The sequence below is a fragment of the Triturus cristatus genome, chromosome 11 (genome assembly GCF_964204655.1).
Source record: "Triturus cristatus chromosome 11, aTriCri1.1, whole genome shotgun sequence".
Taxonomy (NCBI): domain Eukaryota; kingdom Metazoa; phylum Chordata; class Amphibia; order Caudata; family Salamandridae; genus Triturus; species Triturus cristatus.
Genome location: NC_140594.1, coordinates 988,443,603 through 988,466,019, shown reverse-complemented (window position 1 = coordinate 988,466,019; position 22,417 = coordinate 988,443,603). Strand labels below are relative to the sequence as shown.

Here is a 22,417-nt window from a genome sequence, read left to right as displayed (position 1 = left end):
ATGCCACATGTGGTATCGGATGTGAGGTGCACATGTATGCATGGGACACGGAGTAGCGTGACAAGGACATGTCAGCATCCTCACAAGGAATGTGTGGTGAGTCATGACATGTGCACCTTCATGGCAAGGTGTGTGGGCTGACCTAGTGTAATGTCATGTGACCTGTGGCTCCAGTGTTCCGCTACCAGTCTCTGCAATTGGCATCCTACGGCTGCTGATGTGTGGGCGTATGTCACTCCTGTCTTGCGTCTGGCTGTTCACTTGCACTGGGACACAGCTATTCCCATGGCGTGGTATGGGGAGGTTCTCAATCTCCGTGTGTAGCTGGGTCTTGGTAGGAGTGTCACCTTGCATCCATACGTGTCCTGGCCATGTAGCACATACCTGACTCCCTATGTAGCATGTGTGTATTGACAGATTAACATGTGCTCAGTACACATGATTTGTTGTCGTACTGCACTCACTCTTCCTTGTCACTTCCAAATTACTGCAGAGCGCCGCCTCTTGCCCGACCAATTCCGGACTTGGATGCCATGCAGGAGAATGACAGCATCTGGAGTTGACGGTGAGACTGGCACCACACCTGCAACCGCAGCACAGGTATCCTACGGCACTGACACTCCAGCTGAAGGTAATGGCTGCCCTACATTTTCTTGCCACGGGTACCTTTCAAAATACCATAGCTCATGTTGGTGGCATGTCCCAGAGCATGTTCTGCCGTGTGCTGCATGATTTCTTAGAGGCCATGTTGATTCACCTGGATGAATTCATCAAGTTCCCAACCCCTGAACAGATGACTGAGGTCAAGCGTGGATTCTATGCCCTGGGAGGGATGCCCCATGTCATTGGGTCCATAGATGGGACACATGTAGCTTTGGTACCACCACACGCACGGGAGGTGGCGTACCGCAATCGAAAGCACTACCACTCCATTAATGCCCTTGTGGTGTGTCTGTCGAACATGGTGATTTCACATGTCTGTGCTCGTTTTCCAGGATCAGCACACGATGCCTACATCATGAGGCGTAGCAGGATGCCTGAAATGATGATGCAGCTGCGCAACGAATGGGCAGGTGTTGTTGGTGGGTACAGTCTGTCTGTCCTGTATTTTGCATAACCTACCAGCACGACCGCTTCACCACTTCTAACGATGTCCATGTGCTTCCCATGTAGGGGACGCTGGCTATCCCAACATGCCTTGGCTGCTCACACCTCTCCGCAACCCCATCACGCCGGCCCAGCTCCGCTACAACACCGCCCATGGCCGGACAAGGCGAGTGATCGAGAGGACGTTTGGCCTGCTGAAGAGCCGATTCAGGTGCCTCCACAAGACCGGCGGCGCACTCCCATATGCCCCGGCGAAGGTCTGCAAGATCTTCATGGTCTGCTGCATGCTGCACAACATGGCAGTTGAAAGAGCTGTGCCACTCATCCTGAATCAAAATGACGAGGACCATCCACCCGTGGAGGACGAAGGGCTTGGAAATGGGGCTAGTGATGTGGAGGATGTGGAGCCGCAAGAGGACATCCGGACTCGGCTCATACGCGACTTCTTTGCTTAGTGGTGAGTACCAGTGTCTGAGTGTGCACGCATTGGTCCCCATGTGGCATGTGTTGTGATGTGTGTGTCCACCTGCATGTATGGCACGTGAGTCAGAGGTGTGTGTGGGTGTGTCACTGGAGTGATGGTGGCAGTGATGGTTGTACTTCCCCAGTCATAATTGTGACCTAGCATGTTGTCATCCATACATGTGTCGAGTAAATGCACATGCAAGTGGCTGTGCTTTTTGTGGCTGACTTCTTGTGTGTCTCTCTTCCCCAGGTACTTGCGCATGCCGTCTGCTGCTTGCATTGTTGTGGCACTGCTATTCCTCATGGACATGACATCGTGGGCTGACTCAGCGTTACAGGCACGGACACGTTTGGAAGTCTCCATGGGGTAAGGGATGCATCTGGGGTGTATTGGGTGTGGCAGTTGTTCACGATGTATGCACACTGCCCCTGTCGATGTTTGGTTCCTCTGCAGCCATGTCGCATCCCCATGGGACACGACATGCAGCTGGGTACACCTGAATAGATGGTCTGCCTGGTTGACCGTCATCAGTGATGGGATAGGGGATTGTGATGATGGCATAAATGTGTGTGACACTGCCCTCGGCCACATACGGTTAGCATTGGCTTGACATGGTGTGGGACTTCGACATCAGCGGATCTATGGTGTATGGCAGGCTCTCCGTGTGCAGCTGTGGGTATTTAGCTGTTAGCCGACGCTTGTGTGCCAGTTCCATGGCGAAAACGCATTTGTGCTGCAGAAGGGGGGTGCCAGTGTTGGACCCACATGTTACTCCACATGACGTCTCCATGTGTACTTCGAGTTGCCTCTGCAATCCCGAATACATGACTAATAAAGGTGTCCCTATGCCTCCAAGGTGCCTCTTCTCAGTCAATGTTGGTGTGTTGCCACGGTGCATCCAGCATGTCTGGCATGGTATTCCCTGATTGTGGCTATGTGTCAATGTGTCGAGTAGCAAGATGCAAGCTGTGTGTGGGCTGAGACTGTGTATTGGGCATGATGTCCATGACTGTGTGGGTATTGTGACATGTGCCATCCCCATGCATCCAACTTTGGCCAGGCCCCCATTCTCTGCATCCACCGGACTCAAGCTTGCAGGACATGGTTCTGCCACCTGTCTACACATACCTGGGTGCCCCCCAGGACACTGGACTGGATCCCTGACCTCTGCGCATGACTGTTGCTGTACTCAATGTGTCTGTCAGCACGGTTGTTCGCCAACCCCCTCAGCTGGTTGGGCCCATCACGGGTGTGTATGGTGCTCCATGTCTGTCTTGCCTAATACACTGTGACCCATGTGTCCTGTGCCAGACTCAGGCCCCAGGGTGTGGATGGTTGAAGACAAAAGATGACTCAGGCATGTTTAAACTTTACAAGACACATGTTAGGTAATAATGCTACCAGCAGGCATCTACTCTTCATAGTGTGATTTATTATTGGGGGGGGGGGGACAAAGTGAGGGGCTTTCCGGGATTTTGGAATCCAAAGTTCAGTAGGGGAGTTGGTGTCCTAGCCATTGGAAATCCTCATAGTCCATGCCACAGTCTTTGTCAACATTGGTCAGCCAGTGACCAGCAGGGCCATGTGGCAGAGAATGTCTCTTGATGCTGTGATGCTGTTGCTCCAGTGGGCCAGGTGCCAGGCCAGGTGTCCTGGGAGATGGTGATGTTGCGCCGACCCTCACGGTCCTTTCCGTGGATGACCTGGCCTCCTGCGGGGACCCTCAGCAGCAGGCCGTGACGACATCTGGGATGCTCCGTCGCATGTTTCCTCCTCCTCCTCCTGATCCCTCCCTGTGGGTGGTGATGTTCTCCGCCTTCTGGCACAGGGAGGGTCGGCCATGTTGTCGGCCATCCGACGGAGTGTAGCGTGAATCCCCTGGAATGCCGTCACTTGCTCAGCCTGTCTGTCCTCCATCCTCCGTTGGTGTTGCAGTAGACAGGCATGCAGCTCCGCATGTTGCTGGGCCTGCTGGGCCTTGATCCCCTCGAGTACGGACACAACCTGGGCCATGCCCGTGGTGTCCTGCCTGTATGAGTCCAGGATGTTACGGACATGGGAAAATACCGGATCCCCAGCCAACTGGTCAGGCTCGCGCCTCCGCCGTCCTCCACTCCCACCACCCCTGCCCAATTGCACCTGGCCTGCCCTTGTGGGCACATCGGGTCTCCGGGACTCCTGAGGGGTGGCATTGGCGTTGTCGCCTGCCTCCTCCTGGGTGCCCGGGACACCGTGTCCCTCCTGGCGAGCCTGGCTGCATTGTGGTGTTGGGGCAGGGATCCTGGGTGTCTCCTGGGATGTGGCAGGAGTGGGGGTGGTGGTTGGCACAGTTGTACCTGACACAGGTGCTGCAGGTGGTTGGACACCAGAGGGGCCAGGTCGGTCGGGGTCGTCCACAGAGTGGTGAGAGTGGTCGCTGCCGGTGGGATCGGGCTCCTGCAGATCCGGGTCCTGTGAGGCTTCCCCCCCAGTGTTGGGGGGTGAACCACGACGTTGACCTGTGTGTGAGAGAGACAATGTTAATTTTGGTCCATGCAACATCCATGTTTCATCAGTGTCAAAGTTGGCACTTTTCCTCTTGGAATTGGGATCTGTCTTGCATTCCACTCACAGTGCACTTGTGCATGGGTGTGTCCCTTGTGCACCACTTTTGCCCTTTTCACTATGTGTGGCACGGTCTTACTTGCTGCGTCAAGTGTGACTGCAGTCAGCAGTGGAGTGGGCAGGTGTGGCGAGCCATGCATTGGCGCCTTCCGTGTAGCACTGTACATGTGCACATGGAGTGGATCCACACACTTATATGATCCAGGTAGCTGTCGTTGTGCTCGTGAACAGGTTGTGACATGGCCCTGTGTTTTGCCATGGTGAAGAGGGGGGGTTCTGGGACTGGCCACCCTTGTCTACATGCACGCAGTCTACCTGCTGACGAGCAGACATTCGCACACGCCACACGGCTGATTTGCTCTCCCTGTGTCTCGCTCCCTCTGTGTCCCCCTCTCCCTCCCTCCGTGTGTCAGCCTCCTCCCTCTGTCCGTCTCCCTCCCTCTCTGTCCCCCTCTCCCTCCCTCTCTGTCCCCCTCTCCCTCCCTCTGTGTCCCCCTCTCCCTCCCTCCGTGTGTCAGCCTCCTCCCTCTGTCCGTCTCCCTCCCTCTCTGTCCCCCTCTCCCTCCCTCTGTGTCCCCCTCTCCCTCCCTCTGTGTCCCCCTCTCCCTCCCTCCGTGTGTCAGCCTCCTCCCTCTGTCCGTCTCCCTCCCTCTCTGTCCCCCTCTCCCTCCCTCTCTGTCCCCCTCTCCCTCCCTCTGTGTCCCCCTCTCCCTCCCTCTGTGTCCCCCTCTCCCTCCCTCCGTGTGTCAGCCTCCTCCCTCTGTCCGTCTCCCTCCCTCTCTGTCCCCCTCTCCCTCCCTCTGTGTGTCACCCTCTGTCACCTCAGCCCAGCTTCCTGGGCACACACTGTTAGCAGATCTTTGAGTGGCCCTTGGCTTGTTGATGTGAGTTTGTTTCTGATCTGCAGGCACCCATTGGGTGTGATGTGTGTCTGTGCGCTGCTGCTGTGGTGGTGTGTGCTGCAACTCTTTCACAATGTTGGCTGTTCATCAGCTGCTGTCATGTGCAAAACAGTGCCTTCACCCCATGTGTTGATGCAAGGCGTCCGCCATTTGCTGGCAAGTCATTCCTGTGTTGGGACACACTGTTTGTCTGGCTGTGACCTAGGCCATATGGGCAGAGGGCATTGTTGTCTGCTTCTGAGTTGCACTTAGTGATTTTTGTGGCCAAGCCTCCCGCCATCCGGGTTACCGTGTCATGTGTTGGTGTCTTCTGTGGCCTGTGACTTGACATTGTCCAGCTGGGTGCATGGGGCATGGTGGCAGCAGTGGCATGTGCGTGCTCATGGAGTGTGGTTGAGTCATGCGATGGCTTGTGGTGGTTGCGTGCCTGTTAGTGATTTTGGTTGTGGATGCCGTTCCCCCCATGTGAGGTGCGTTGTTTGTGTACTCACCCGGGTCTCGGAGTCCCTCTAATCCTTCGACTGCCTCCACCGGCAGTATGGCCATCACCCTCTCCTCCCAGGGCTGGTAGTGTACGGGTCTGCGGGAGGGCCCTCCTCCTGTGGCGTTGGCCTGGTCGTGTTCCTCCTGCCTCTTGGCTCGGACCCTCCTCCGCAGATCGTACCACCTGTTCTGGCATTCCTGCCTGGTCCTTCTGGTGTCCGCAACAGCATTCACAGCATCGACGATGGTCTGCCACATGGCTGTTTTTGCTGCCATGCTGGTGTTTCTGACCAATGTTCCAAAGATCTGTGGCTCGACTCTGAGGATTTCATCAACAAGGACCTCCAACTCTCGGTTACTGAACTTTGGATTCTTGGTGGTGGGCATGGTGAGGGGTGTGGGTGTGGATGGTGGGGGGGGTGTGTGGATGTTGGGGAGTGTGTGTGGATGGTTGTGGGTGTGTGTGTGTGAATGTGATGAGGGTGTGTTTGTGAAGGTGGTTGTGTGAAGGTGTGCAAGTGTAAGGTGTGATGAAGCTTGTAGTATGGTGCTGTGGTGTCTGGCAGCAGTGAGTCTGTTGCAAAGGCTCATGGTTTGTGTGTGTGGGCCCTTTTTATTGGTCCATGGGTGGGTGTGGCTGTGTTTGAAGTTTGGGTGGGTGTGTTATAAGTAGTGGTGGTGTTTTGGGCCTCTGTTTGTCTTTGGCAGTTGCAGGTCAGTGAAGGTGTTTTTGTAGTGTTTGTTGGCCATGTTTAGTGGCTTTGTGCCATTCGTATAGTGTATTATTGTGTGGTTTTGTTTTGTCCTGGTTGTGTACGTGCGTTTTGAGCGTGTGTACGGTGTGTACATGGGCCATTTGGTTGTACGGTGCTGTCCTTGTGTGTGGGTTGGTACGACTCGTACATGCGGTTGTGATGTTGGGGCCTAGGGTGCGCTCCGTACTTAGGAGGTTGTGTTGGGGGTAGGACCGGAACGTACTGGGGTGTACATTGACGGTGGAACGACACGTACACGGGTGGGGGTTCGACACGTACACGGGTGTACATCCAGGGGGGGGTGTACATTGAACGGGGGGTACGACTGGAACGTACTGGGGTGTGGGTACACGGTGGTATGACACGTACAGGGGTGGGGGTACGACTCGAACTTACTGGGGTGTAGGTACACGGTGGTACGACACGTACAGGGGTGGGGGTACGACTCAAACGTACTGGGGTGTGGGTACACGGTGGTACGACACGTACAGGGGTGGGGGTACGACTCGAACGTACTGGGTTGTACATTGACGGTGGTACGACACGTACAGGGGTGGGGGTACGACTCGAACGTACAGGGGTGTACGTACACGGTGGTATGACACGTACAGGGGTGGGGGTACGACTCGAACGTACTGGGGTGTGGGTACACGGTGGTACGACACGTACAGGGGTGGGGGTGGGGGTAGGACTCGAACTTACTGGGGTGTAGGTACACGGTGGTACGACACGTACAGGGGTGGGGGTACGACTCGAAAGTACTGGGGTGTGGGTACACGGTGGTACGACACGTACAGGGGTGGGGGTAGGACTCAAACTTACTGGGGTGTAGGTACACGGTGGTACGACACGTACAGGGGTGGGGGTACGACTCGAACATACTGGGGTGTGGGTACACGGTGGTACGACACGTACAGGGGTGGGGGTACGACTCGAACTTACTGGGGTGTAGGTACATGGTGGTACGACACGTACAGGGGTGGGGGTACGACTCGAACGTACTGGGGTGTGGGTACACGGTGGTACGACACGTACAGGGGTGGGGGTACGACTCGAACGTACTGGGGTGTGGGTACACGGTGGTACGACACGTACAGGGGTGGGGGTATGACTGGAACGTACTGGGGTGTGGGTACACGGTGGTACGACATGTACAGGGGTGGGGGTACAGCTCGAACGTACTGGGGTGTGGGTACACGGTGGTACGACACGTACAGGGGTGGGGGTACGACTGGAACGTACTGGGGTGTGGGTACATGGTGGTACGACACGTACAGGGGTGGGGGTACGACTCGAACGTACTGGGGTGTACATTGACGGTGGTACGACACGTACAGGGGTGGGGGTACAACTCGAACGTACTGGGGTGTACATTGATGGTGGTACGACATGTACAGGGGTGGGGGTACGACTCGAACGTACAGGGGTGTACGTACACGGTGGTATGACACTTACAGGGGTGGGGGTACGACTCGAACGTACTGGGGTGTGATTACACGGTGGTACGACACGTACAGGGGTGGGGGTACGACTCAAACTTACTGGGGTGTGGGTACACGGTGGTACGACACGTACAGGGGTGGGGGGGTGTACATAGACGGTGGTACGACACGTACAGGGGTGGGGGGTGTACATGGACGGTGGTACGACACGTACAGGGGTGAGGGTACGACTCGAACGTACAGGGGTGTACATACACGGGTGGGGGTGTACATACACGGGGGGTACGTGTCGGACGTACGGGGGCTGGGGGGAGTGTTTGGCGCATATGCGGGCACATGTCTCCATGGTTGCTATGGGAGTTCGGTGCGGACGGTGTTTTTTCCATACGGTTGTAGCCTCGGACGCACGGGATGGATCGTGATTCCTCGGTCGGACTTCACCTTTCACATTTGTACGGTAAATCGTACGAGGACGTGTCGGACACATTTTCCGACCCGAGGACGTGTGGGGAAATATTCCCAATGCGGTTCGTATGGACTTTTTACCATGCGAATCGTGATTGCCAGTTCGTACGGCACTTGTACGATTCGTACGGTAAAAAGACCGGATACGAGTCGCACGGGGAATTTTTTACCGGATCGTAATCGGCACCTCTTTCGTCAGATGGGCAGCCAAACAAGCAAACAGGAGCCACTATGGTGTAAATTTAGGCTTTAGTTTTGAAGATGCAGACATTGTGTTTTGGTAAGAGGGGAATGAAATGGGGTCAACTGTTGCCCAGTTTAAATGAGTTGGCTTCTTCAAAGCCGCTACCTAAGGTGTTATTAATTCATTTGTGCGAAAATGATTTAGTACAGTTGTCTGGCCTGGGACTCCTTTTGGAGGTGAAAGCTGATTTAGCCAAGATAGTGCTTGCATGGCCTAATACAAAAATTGTTTTTACTGCACTGGTGCCAAGGAGGGTTTGGAGAGGCGCTGAGAAGTTTTCTGCCATCGACAGGGCTCGGCGTAAATTTAACAGGGAACTACGCCAGTTTTGTCTCATCAATGACATTTCTTGGTTGGCACATGAGGACATCAGTAAAGATGACTTTCAATTTTTCAGAGCGGATGGTGTACATCTACCGTTCATTGCAAGTGAATTGTACATTGTAAATATTAAAGATAAGTTATCGTATATTTTGGGGTTGCATCCGTGGGGTTGAAGGTTTGCAGTAGCGGCGTTCCTTCTTGTTTGGGGAGCATATTTCATATTAAACAATCTCTGGTTATTCTTGCAATGGTGATTTTCTATCATTTGGGGAATGCGTTTAGCACAATATCTGATACTCCAAAAAAAAAAATGGGGAACAGGGGGGGGGGGGGGGGAGACAGGAAAAACACCTTTACAGGGTTTTTTCCTGGTGGCCGATTGGGACGGGATTGAGGCAGGTAGGAAGGGTTGGGTCAGGCAGAATAGCTTAGGACAGAAGGGAAACAGAGATAAGGCGCTGGGGTAGAGGTTCCAGGTGGGGGAGAATTGGGGATCTACGTGGGGGAAAAATTCATGGGGAAAATCTCTTGGGGGATCGATATGGGGGAAATTTCATTGGGGGTCGATATGGGGGAAATTTTATTTGGGGGATCGATATGGGGGAAATTTCATTGGGGGATCGGTTTGGGGACTTTTCTTGGGGGATCATTGAGGGGTGGCGGGGGTGGGGTAATTTTGCATTGAAAGTCATTGTTTGGCATTATGATTATTTTGCTATGTTGCTAAATAAAAGCGACCTTTTAACCCCCATCGGCCTGCAATGTGATTCATTGCCAAATGGGGGCTTGGGGGTTGCATTCGAAGAATGTCCACCCCCGGGCAGCTTCGGGCTTGTGGTATCGCCCAGGGCCGAGCACGTGCAGGCAGGGAGCCTGCTTTAGAACGCTGGCGTTCAAACGCCGAGTTCTAATTTTTGGCAGTTGGGGGTCCAGGAGCAGGTAGGCAGGAGGCGCGCTCACTTTTCGTGCCCCACCCACCCTCCCTATTTTGTTGTAGGTTTTATATTTTGCGGTTACGGTAACGTTTCCCGGTTCCTGGGTTTTTGGGTCTCTCTCTCCCTCCCCCTCTCCTTCTTTTTCCATTAGGGGCAGATTGGGACGGGATTGAGGCAGGTAGGAAGGGTTGGGTCAGGCAGAATAGCTTAGGACAGAAGGGAAAGAGAAATAAGGGGCTGGGGTAGAGGTTCCAGGTGGGGGAGAATTGGGGATCTACGTGGGGGAAAAATTCATGGGGAAAATCTCTTGGGGGATCGATATGGGGGAAATTTCATTGGGGGATCGATATGGGGGAAATTTTAATTGGGGGATCGATATGGGGGAAATTTCATTGGGGGATCGGTTTGGGGACTTTTCTTGGGGGATCATTGAGGGGTGGCGGGGGCATTGAAAGTCATTGTTTGACATTATGATTATTTTTCTATGTTGCTAAATAAAAGCGACCTTTTAACCCCCATCGGCCTGCGATGTGATTCATTGCCCGAGGCAACCACTGCCATATTAACGTGGGCAGTACTGTCTCTCCCTTGGATGAACCCATGCTGATGAGGGGATACCAGACTAAGCAATACTGGCAAGGTGATTCGCCAGAATCTTTGCAAAAATGTTAGCATCGGCATTGATGAGCGAAATTAGTCGATACGACCTAAAAAGACAATTTGCGTCTCATTCCATGACTCGGAGACCTAACCATTTGTCCCAATGAACCTTATTACCTGACTAAACAGTAACAACAAAACATTTTTAAAGATCTTATAAAATTCCAAACGCATGAGTAACCATTTCTGCCAGCTTGTTGCCAATAATTGCTTCGGTAGCAGATTCCGAGGAGAATAACTCCGCTGACTTTCCTGTATGTAGAAAGCGCAATACCGGCTTGCCAAGCCCTGTAACTTCCTTAGAGGGATCCACCCTCAAAACCTCCACATTCACCACCAACCGATCGCCCCCAGAAGTCACTGCTGTACTCACTGGCAGTCGATTAGCTGCCCGAGTGCTTCTAGCTGAAAGCTTCGGCGGAGCCATGACCTGGGATTCTTCGATATTCAGGTGTGGCCGCGGGGTAGAGCCGAAACAGAAGCACAATGGTAATTGCCAAGCCACCAAACGTGCAGCCACATACGTGGACGGTAAGCGCCTGAAGCCAATCCTCACAATCGCCTGCATTCATCGCGGAGAGACTTCCAGACTGTGAGTCCGTGCAACAACGGTCAACCATTAGCCTGCTGAGAAAATGCCAAATGCGAGTAGAGAGTTTTTCCCTTTCCTCATTTTTCAAAGCCAATTCAGTCCTTTGAACTAATCCTCATAGTATCGTGTTTGAAGAGACAGAGGGACAGCAGCCTCGGGAGCTCCTCTGTGCGCTGGTTCACAGAGACGGCATCAGTCCGCCATCTTGCCTCCTCCCCGTCTACCACAGGAGTTCCAAGCAACAAAAACAGAGTCGGTTTCTTGGAGGCTCTTGGTGTCAAATTCTGGAATACTCTCCACTCAAGCTTGGTTTTAGAAACCAATTCATGAATGTCAGGACATTCCATGAAGGTAAACTGTGGTTTTAGACTGAGAACCTACGTTGTGGAGGTCAGTGACTGAGGAATACAAGTATGGGGATTATGAATCATAATCAGATTCTTCAGGTTATTTATGATGTATTTCGTTTGCCATTTCACTCAGTATCGCTCTGCATCCTATCATCCTACAGTGGCTGACAGTTAATGTACAGAGCTTAATAAAATTAGTAAATAAGACGCAGCAATAATTACAAAATAAAAACCTTGAAAAATACATAAGTAAATATAAACACACACAAACAGTGAGACAGCCTGCATTTAATTTAGAATCTAAATATTGGTCGGTATATCCACATAAACATATAATTGCAATGAAAAAATATACAATAATAATTTAAGAGAACAAATTAGCCTGCTTTGTGCTTTCCTCGCCATTAGTTGTAGCAATCAAAATTGATTTGTATTACTCAATTTTGACAATTATGTTTAAAGTTAATTCTTCAAAGTAAATATTTGCAGGCGTGCCGTCATTTCAGGCACTCATGAGTAACTAATAAAAACTTGATCAGGCACTGTATAAGTAATCCTTCAGGCCAAAGACACAAAAAAGTAGTAAATAGGCACCTGTAGTAATACTCCTAGGAATGGGTGCAGATTTACTTCTTTTAGGATTTTTGAAATTCTCGCACTAATTTCCGTGGAAAGCTGCATCAGACTTCGGTTTACAGGCGTAATACTGGGAATGTCATTTACATTTCCCATTGCGGAATTATACGAAGCACACATAACCCTTGGGGAAATATAGCCAATGCAAAAGCACATTTTTTCTTTTCTTTTCTTTTCTTTTTCCTTTGGGAAACCAATTTTCCTCTGTAGACACCTCTTCCCCAACTATCCCTTGTTTTATGTCGAGGATTCAAGGCCTCTTATATATATACATTAGTATATACTTGAGTATATATACTTTAGTATATACTATAGTATATACTTATATGTGTATGTACTTTGTGGCCTCTGGAGATCATCCCTCTGACTTGTCTGCTTCTGCTAAGGGACTTTTTTTTCTGTTCAACTGCCTCTATTTAACTGTCTTGATAGAAAAAGACCAGCAGAGGTAAGTAAACTACCAGAATTGCTTTCTGCTGCGAGACTTTCTTGTTTTTATTTTTCAAGCAGCTGCCTCTTTAACTTTCTTGATAGAAAACAACCAGCAGAGGTCAGCTAAATACATATAAGGTCCCAAAGGCGAGACCAATTGCATTGCAAATGCTTGTTATTAGGGGATGTTTTCCCTTCCGACCCTGAAATGTTTTGCTCCATTTCTTTGCTGGAGCTAAACTCTGAACATTTACTTGGTTAACTGGAATTTGTGAATTCTGCAAAGCTCATAGGTTTGTGGGTGTTTCAAGGCAAAGAGCGCCTGGACCTTCTCAATCCCCACCCTTGGTGTGGGGTTTGCTACTGCAGGTTGCAACAGCTTGTCAGACCCATTTGCAGTATTGGCTTCCCCCAAAGTGACCACAGTTATCACACATAAATATAACAGTTAATTGTCATGTTTAGAGATGAATCACGTGCTCCATAAATAAAAAATGCAGAAAAAAACTTACAAATTGTAGTTGCTAATTGTCCGTATGTGTAGTTTGTCCCATATGCAGTTTCCAAAGCTTCCACCGCAGCTTTTGCAACAGCATTCTGAATTGGAAGAAATTACTTTTAAGTTTTCAAAGGTACAAAGACTGTGAAGTACTTGTTGATAACTCTAAGGTGTTAAGTGGAGCCTGACAAAGAATACATTTTTACTATGCGTTATTTGTGTAATAACCATCAAATACATTAATTGAAAGTTTTTACTGCACTGAAATATGCATACATTGAGAGAAACAAGGAGAATCACTACTTTCATATTTTGATATACAAAGTGAGCATGTGAAGACCGATAACAAATAAGCTGGCTGTCTGCCATTCCTTCCAGTTGTTCGGTCGCCCTGATCTCTCCTCCACCAGTCTGTTTGGCTGCAGAGAAACCCTGTAATGGCCGAGTTTAGCTTTTGAAAACCAAGTGATTAGCCTACGGTCATGTATTATGTTATGTAGAGTTTGGATTTCTCTGTGTGCGGGGGTTCTACACAGTGTGCTCTCCACAGCATGTGGAGTGTGTGTGTAATCCAACCATAGAGTTGCAACTAACCCTCCTATCGTCTTCTGTTTTCGATCAGCACCAGGAAGGACAGAGGTACCCCACCCTCACAGAGGTCACACAATGTGTGGATTTCAGTCCCCCCTCTCATCTTATCAATTTTTGGGGTATGAGTAGGCCCCCCATTGTAGGGAAGCCCAGTAATGGAGTGGGTATTTTTTCCCAATAATATCCAAACTCTAGGGGGTTATGACTGGAAAATGTCTTCTCTATTTAGTGCTTGTGGTAGACAGTTGCTTGAAGAATGCTGGAACAGTCAATCTAATCTAAGCAACATACAACTAATGTGGAGGGGGAAAAAGGAGTATTCTCGAATCCATTTCTGCACCTCCAGGACTGTTCATGCACTCATGGTCTTAGCATTACGCACGGTGGGTGAGAGTGGTCAAGGGCTACATAAGGACATTTAAAATTGCCCCCAGTACCCAAGGTATATGCACTGATGTGGTTAACTTCCTAGATAATACTTCCAAAATGGTTAAATTGTCAACATTAGGGGGAAAAATTCTACCCAACACTATTGGTTGGTTGTCTAGTCACCCTTAAAGCAAGATGTAACAACCGTAGGGTCAAGTTGTTCTTCTTCCTTGGTGAAGGGTAGGTCCTCCTAACTTGATCCAGATCTCTGCGCCTCTAGCATACACCATGCGGTTAGCATAAAACAGATTGTTCCTTCCTTTTATGACACAATCTGGCCCCTTCTGCTGCCATTAGACGAGTCTCTAGAGGCAGCTCTATATTGTTCCCTCACAGCTTCAGCTGTCAAAATCTTATAGCATTTACTGACAATGCCCAAGCCCCAATCCCCTCGCTATCCAAGTTGTAAACACGTATTTACCTTTGACTGTCATGCCTTGCCTTCCTAGAGTAGGGTGAATGTCTACATTTCAGGGGTGTATGGCCACAACTATGGCTACCTGTGCAAGCCCTCCACTGGACCCCACCCCCAAAATAATAATGGGATACCCGGATTGATAACCCACCACTCTTGTCAAACTCCCAATCAGTTGCAGAATGGCAAAAAAATCAAAACAGTACAACTCCAAAACCATAACTGTGAACAACAGAAATGTGAGGGTGTGGCTACAGCGTTGGGTAGGCTTTATCTTCCAGGAGAGAGTGAGGTCCCAAAATCTATCAGAGTGCAGCTTATCTATTGGGCCACCACGTCCCGAAGGAAAAATGTAAGGGGAACTGTGAGAGCAGTAAAGGAGCATTGCCTCGGCTCAGCATTTATGGGACCATAGTGTCTCCAGGGGCTATACTAGTTCACCAAATGTTTGGGGAGTTACCAGGGTGCCAGCATATGAGTTGCCACTGAAGTCAGAGCCTGTTGTTTCACCTGTTATGTCTCCAGTGAGAGAGGTTGGGGCAGAGTCATGCAGGATGGCCGTGGTTGTGAGGGCCACTCTATTGTCATCCTGGATCTGGGTACGCGCGGAGCCGCCCCATGCAGCGTCAGTGATTACATTGTGTTGGAGATCACTGTGGCAGGCCCCTGGCCTCCCTTGCACTCAACTCAGCCTGGTAGCAATCGATCCAGGCTTAGACATCATCTATGTCGATATAAAAGTGGGAGCATTGGTCTGGCACAATTTTCAAGTGAGATGGGGAAAGAAGGGCATAGGTTAGGCCAAGCTCACTAAGTTTCTTACTTTCTGTTTAACACGCAGAAAGGAGGCCCAGTGTTTCAACACAAATAGCGTGCAGTCCAGAAAAATCAAGATGCTGTAGTTATCGAGCACTCAGGGTGGCCCGAGTGCGCCCGTTGCATCTCGGTCCCATAAGTTGAAGTTCTTGGCCACTATAAGTCGTAGTGGGGCTCCCGGTGTAGAGGTTTTGGTCAGCACACTGTTAGTGATTTTTACCACGAACATTACCGACAAGCCCTACAGGGAAGCCACAGTCTGCAGCCAGTTATCAATGTAGATAATAGTTTTAGCCCCTTCTGTGTTCTCTGGGAGGCCAACTTTATGGAAGTTATTTCATCAGTTCTGTCCTTCGGCATCTTTGTTAAATACGAGAGACGACTATCTTGCTATCATGTTCTAATGTTTTTTCTAGACTATTGTGTGTTTCAAAGTACATGTTATTATGTTTTTTTAACTCTGCCACTATATCTTGTTTCTCAAATTGGCTCACTTACCTCTGTTTGTACGGGCAGGGTAAAGTGGCCTGCTCTTTTTTTAAAAATTTCTTTTCTCAGCCCTAACGCTTGTGTTTAATAGTGTTTGGATTATTCCTTACTTTATTTCCAGTAATGGTTTACATGGGGCAGGCCAGTGTGAGCTAATCGGGCAGCTATCAGGATAAAAGGATGGCTGTGTACCCACTTCCGCTATGTTCCCACTAGAGCCGCCATTTTGATAGGCTGCGTTCTAGTCTTTAAGCACAACAGGGCCACAGCCGATGTACCGAACGTGCAGCAGTCACACACTGTGCGTGCTGCTGGCGCTCCAAAGGCAAGCCCGTCTGTGCCGGCCTGCGCCTGTCCGCACCCGGCCAGGACCAGGGGCCAGGACCCCGGCCTACCCTGGACAAACTTGTGCCATTACCTATACCAGAGATTGACTTTATCAGCTCGCACCTGTTATAGCAGTGAACTGCAACCGATCAATTTCATCTCCAAGGGAGTTCCATGGTGCAATCATTGCAACTTTGACCTAAGAGGTGAGCTTACACTGAAGGGGGGCTCAGGTGGAAAGGGTCAGACAAGACAAGCGGTGCAGTGTTTGGTGGTTAATTGCCGTTCGCTACCTAAGCACAAGTTAGAGATTTTTGACATTCTTTCTTCACAGTCCCCTGACCTTCTGTTTCTAACAGAAACATGGCTCTCTGACTCCTCAGCAATGGACATTCTGAATGCCATTCCAATTGGCTATGGTAAAGTGAGATGCCATCACATCTCGCAGCATGTGGGAGGCATTGCAATCATTTTTAAACATATCTTACAGTGTTATCTCACAGCCTTAGATGTACAGGATAGTGATACAGCCTTCTTTGCTTTTACAATATCTGGTGAGTCCACCATTGCAAGTTTTTTAATCTATCGCCCACCCGGATCTGAAATGCAGTTTATTTCAGCATTACTGGATATAATACCATCTTATGCACTTCGCAAGAAGCATATGTTGGTCTTAGTGGTTCTAAATGTACACTATTGATGATAAAACTGCTCTGCAGCTTATACACTGGTTGAGAACTTAGGAATTCTGCAGCTAACACAGCTAGTTAAAACACCCACGCACCAGCTGGGGCACAAGTTAAATCCCATTTTTTCTAATTTTGCCAACAGTACAGTTCAGCTTCCTGAACAGGTAATCTGTCCAGATCATAGAATTATCCTCATCCAGATATAGCTAGTCATACCATGCGCGGGGACCACCAAAACTTGAATGCAGCAAATCCCGTAAATGGACAAAAATGTCACTGGGGTGTCTGCTGAACGCTCTACATCAAATGAGCCCAATGGCCTGTAAAGATGTGGAAGCAGCTTTTACTGCCATTGGAAATTGGTGGTCCCTTTAACTCAGATCAAGAGGACACGTACCCGACCCACTGCAGAGTTGTTCACGAAAGATCTATCTCTCTCCAAGAAAGACTGTAAACTTCTGGAGCGAGTATGGCAGAGAGACTATAGTATAGAAAGCTAGTATGTAGATAAGCAGGCTTTAAAACGATACCATTGATCAATCCGCTGTACACGTAGGGCTTACTACACCCACAGAATTTAGTCCTCACAAACTTTACAAAAGATGTATTTTCTATAGTCAAATCTCTATCCTCTCTAGATCGTGTGGCAGTTTGCAACCCACCATCAAAGATTAGCTGCAATGAAATTGCTGGTTTCTTTGCTATAAGATCTCAAAAATCTATGAGGCCTTCCCTCAAGAGGCTAGAAATTTCTGTGCAGCAGGATATTATTGTGACAACCACCGAACAGGGGCCCGTCTTATTCAGCTTTAGGGTGCCCCCCCAACAGTGAGCTCAATGGGCTTTTGGGTAACATTACATCTGGGTTTCCATTGGACCCAGCCCCTGCTAAAATCCTCGTTCAAGCACAGGAAGCTATTCTGTCCTATTTTAGCAACCTATTAGCCATGTTTTTCACACTGGGACTAGTGCCCCTGAAATGGAAACAGGCAATGGCTATTCCATGACTGAAAAACCCCTCCCCAAACCCCTCACAGTTGGAAAATGTAAGACCTATCTCCCTGCTCCCCTTTTTCGGAAAAGTCACAGAAAAACTGGTCAATAGCCAACTCACTAAGTTTATTGAGGCCAATAACTTATTGCATTCTGCTCAATCCAGCTTCCGGGTGAACCATTCCATGGAATCAGCCTTATTATTGGCCACTGAATCTCTGTGGAGCTATGTTGATGGGGACCAGACGACAGCACTCATTATGTCAGACCTGAGCGCTGCCTCTGACACTCTGTTACCAGTGGCGGCTCACAGTGGGAGTGCTGCGGGGTGGTGGGCTGGGGTGAGGCATGGTGGGGGTAGTGGAGTCAGACATACGACGTCCACGAGTAAGGTAAGCAAATACAACTATTTACCTTGCGCTCACTGCATCGCAAACTCAGCGATGCGCAAGGGAAATAGTTTTATTTATTTATTTACTTACTTTACTCGTGGACGTCGTATGTCCGACTCCACTACCCCCCACCCTGCCTCTCCATCACCCACCCCACCCCACCGCCTGCAGCACTCCCACTGCGAGCCAGCACTGTGTGTTACACGGCCTACTCTTACACCGGCTAGGTGCCTGTGATGCGACAGGTATTGCCTGGCAATGTCTGCCATCCTTTTTACAGGACTGCTCCTGCCAAGTGGTGCAAAATCTTTCTCCTCAGATCCGATCCTCTGTCCCTGGGGTGTCACAGGGCTCTATGTTGAGCCCTATGCTATTTAATATCTATGAGAGCCCCCTGGCTGAAATTGTTGAGTGTCATAACGTGATGATTGTATCCTATGCAGATGACGCTCAACTAATAGTTGCTCAATAGCAGGAGTCGGATAGGGAGGTTGTAGAATATGAGATGTGCCTGACAGAGGTGGATAAATGAATGACCAATAGCTGCCTCAAATTAAATGGTAACACAACTGAGGTTCTCATTGTAGGGAAAAGTCCCTCTATTTGGCCATCAGCTTGGTGGCCTGACGTAATGGGCCCCACCCTTGTCCCAAAGAAAAAAATAAAGAATCTGGGAGTGTGGTTAGACCTGGAATTATCATTAGAGTACCAGATAGCTGCTGTGCGGTGAAAGTGCTTTAAAACCCCAAATATGTTAAAAAAGATCTTTGATGTCCTTCCACTCTCAGCAAAAAAAATCATCCCACATGCATCGGTCACCTACCAGTTGAACTACTGCAATGTACTCTACTTGAGAACTACTGAAAGGAGTTTGCAGAAACTACAGCAAGTGCAAAATGTTGCCACCCACCTTGTACTGAATCTTCCTAGGTATGCTGCTGCCAGGCATGCTCTGACTAGCCTGTACTGGCTGCCCCTTAAAGAGAGAATCTTAATTAAAGCCAAGTGTTTCTGTCATTGAATTCTAAATGATAGAGGTCCAGGGTAACTCACCTCTTTGGTGAAATGCCACAAACCAAGCTGTCATCTCAGATCATCAGGAACAAACCAGGCAGTTATTCTGCAGAAAAGGAAAGCTAGATGGGGCGGTCACTCTTTGCCTTTCTAGTAGCTCAGGCACGGAATTCCCTACTCCTCCATCTGAGGATGGAACCATCAACCAACAGTGACTGTTCCGAAGGAGACTAAAAACATGGCTATTTCCTCTAGATGCCAGCGTAGTTATGAATCTCATATCCATCAAGTAGATAGACATATGGCATGATATCTTTCTTGTGGTCACTCTCTAGCAGCACTGGGAGGCACCATTAGGCATAACCAAGCACTTTATAAATATTCTTATTATTATTAGCGCTGCTTTGTCTGGTTATCATACATTTGGTTGACATTGATGACCAGTGTGTTGATCTCCGATTCAAGGGGGTTCTGAGTGTCACCTATAACAGCAAGATTTTGGTCTAGCCTATCTGGAGCCGGTTCCTCTTCTGGTAACATCATAAGATCAGATGTCGGCAAATGCCACTTCCTCATTGCTCCATCTTAGGGTGTCACCTGATGGCCTCGAACCTGCCATTTGGAATGGTAAATGTGTTTGTCAATGTCGGTTGGCAGGTACAACGGCACCCTGGTTGGAAAGTAAACATGCAAATAGCCTGCCTGGCACCTATGGGTCTGGGGCTGACCCGACAGGCTATTGTCTGGTTCCAGGGCCACTAGCAATGCGCTGGTAGGAATCTGCAGAGACACTGAGGGTCCAGTCTGTGGCAATGGGAGCCCCCTTCTTCAGCGATAACAAAGATCCCCACTGGGCACCACCTCCACCTGACTGATACGACTCCATAGTAGAGCCCATATTAATAATATGGAGCAGAGTCATTAGCGTCTCTGAGGCATCATGTAGACTCCCCTCATGGAGTTGCCAGGTGTCCCCAGGCCACAACAAGTCTCCTTGTGTGCCAGTCAAAAAACACAACTTACCTCAGGGCACTGTTCTAATGCCCTTGGTCCCCTAATAACAGCATTCAATCAAAAGGCCCCCACCCCTAGTGGGAAGGTGGTGGAGAAGGCTGATCAAGGGAAGTAATATAGCAAGGAAAGGGGTAGAAGGGAAATCCAAGGCCCCCATCCATCATGAGCTCACCTCCCTCTGGAACTGTAGGTCTTGGTCTCCTCACAGCTGCATAGCCAAGATGGGCCTCTCCAGCCCTTCGGTACAGTCCAGAGGTAGGGTACTCCACAGCCCACTGGTGTCGCTTCCGCCTCACTACTACTCCAGGAGGCAAGTCAAGGGTGTCCAATTGTCCAATCGCTCCGTGGACCGATTCCACCTGTTTAACTGGTCAGGGCCTACTGGTTAAAAGTAGCTGGCTCTTAAGCTGCTGGCCGAAGAGGGAAAATTGTGGTTTTCCACCAGATGATGGCAGATTATGATGGGCTGGTGCCAGAAGCTTCCTCAGAAAACATCTGCTTTGTTCAACAGTTGGCCACATCTTCCAACTCAAGATGTCTTTATAGAGTCATGATCTCTTGTCGCTTTGAAAGAAGTCACACACTTGCACTTTTTCCAAATAATTACATGTATCATAATGTTTTGTATTTTCTTTTTCTTTTTTTCATTTAAATACTACAGCTGACCACCACCAGATTCATAAATGTGTGAGAGGCTTTACTCCAATGAGATGGAAACAGAAGTCATGTTGTATCTGATTCACACAGGCTAGGTATGAAAATTTGTAAAGTACCTGGCTGCACACTGGGTGACTTCTAAAAATTGCAGGATCTTCAAATTGTGCAGTAGATCCTCATTTTATGTGGTATATACTCACATTTTTATGCAGCCTGCCACTCAGATGGAGCCTACGGTCATGACTTTTAGGATGCCTGCATGGAGACAGCAGTGAATGTGCTTGTGATGCTAGTGTAGACCCAGGGGTAACAACCAGGCAGCACATGAATGATATCCACAATCCTGGGTGGCATGACTTCTGTCATGGAGCACAAATGACATCCTGTGTGACAATGTCCTGAGCAAGAGGTGGAAGGGTCGGCCAATAATGCCCAGGTCCAGAGGTGGATGGGAGTGAGACTGAGAACCTGTGACAAGCCCTGGCATCCAATTTCTCCTGAATTGAGTCATAAGCACTTATAGACTGTAAACCAATCACTGTGGACAGTGATAAATCCTTTGGTGTCTTTGTAGACATCAAATTTTACCTACAAAACAAAATCTCTGCAATGGCTAAAAGTTCACTGCATCATACAAATGTCTACTCTCACTTACTTAGCTAGGACCTGAAAATATGTGCTGGCCAACAAGGACCTAGAAATGCACAGTGCCTTCTCCTGGAGCATCCTACCTTTAAAAAGTACAATATAGGAAGCAATATTTCTAGGGCAGTGCCACAAGAATTTAGAATGCACAATCTCCAGGTCTTCACTGCAAAATAATGCCTCCCAGACTATGAATTGTGTGTATTTCATTAATAGAGAACTAAAAGAGTCTCTCTACTTTTGTTCAGCTATTGAACAATCTTACTCTATTTGACTTTTGGGAAATACTGAGGTTTCCCTAATTTTACTTAAATTGTGAAACCCAACTGGTTATGTTGAATAAATACTCGTGCGCCAGGTTGTTACCTAATGTTAAATGTTTATCATTGACTATTTTTTTAGTGATTTCATCTTGTGTTCTTTAAAAAAATAGCAGTAACATACACAGTGACATTACATTGCATTAAAAAATGCACAAACCAAAAATTGAAATAAAGAATAACAGTACATTTTACAAATAAACATTACATGTATACTGAGACGTGACTACCTACACTGTATACATCCAACATAGGCATTGTAAATCTTGTGTGTTATTACATGTATTTAGTTCTTGTATGCCCTACTGGAATTTAACATCGGGACCTATTGCCCTTGTGTCCTCAACCACTTTTAAGGTGGTGTAAGGTCCTATAGAGGTCAGAGTGTTAATATGTTGATTCCTGTCTAAGCAGTCTTAATTGTGCTTAAGCATTTGGTGCTTTTTTTGCTCCCATTGATTGATCATGGTGGCTCTTGGCCTCAGTTTGAAATGTGCAGACACGTTTGGACCTTCTGGGTTGGACCTAGGTGTGGTTTTGGTGGAAGGTCTTCTTCAGGGCAGGGTATGCTCTTGTAGGACACTATAAACATATTTAAGAGACAAGGGAAAATTAGTTGGTGTTGTTGAAACAGGTTTCTGTATGGGTGCTGTTACTGTTCCTATACTTTACACATACCGTTATTTGTCTTTGGGTTTCCTAAATTACATTTGTTGCCCAACATGGAAAG

At 48.8% G+C, this 22,417-nt stretch overlaps 1 protein-coding gene across 1 annotated transcript in view; it reads right to left on the bottom strand.

The window, feature by feature from the left end:
* The window catches only part of LOC146785787 (mast cell carboxypeptidase A-like), a 330,342-nt gene that overhangs the window by 53,596 nt on the left and 254,329 nt on the right, over window positions 1-22,417 (bottom strand). The window contains exon 10 of the mRNA XM_085635046.1: window positions 12,910-12,994. Within this exon, the coding sequence (XP_085491172.1) occupies window positions 12,910-12,994 (85 nt within the window). The remainder of the gene's footprint in view (window positions 1-12,909; window positions 12,995-22,417) is intronic.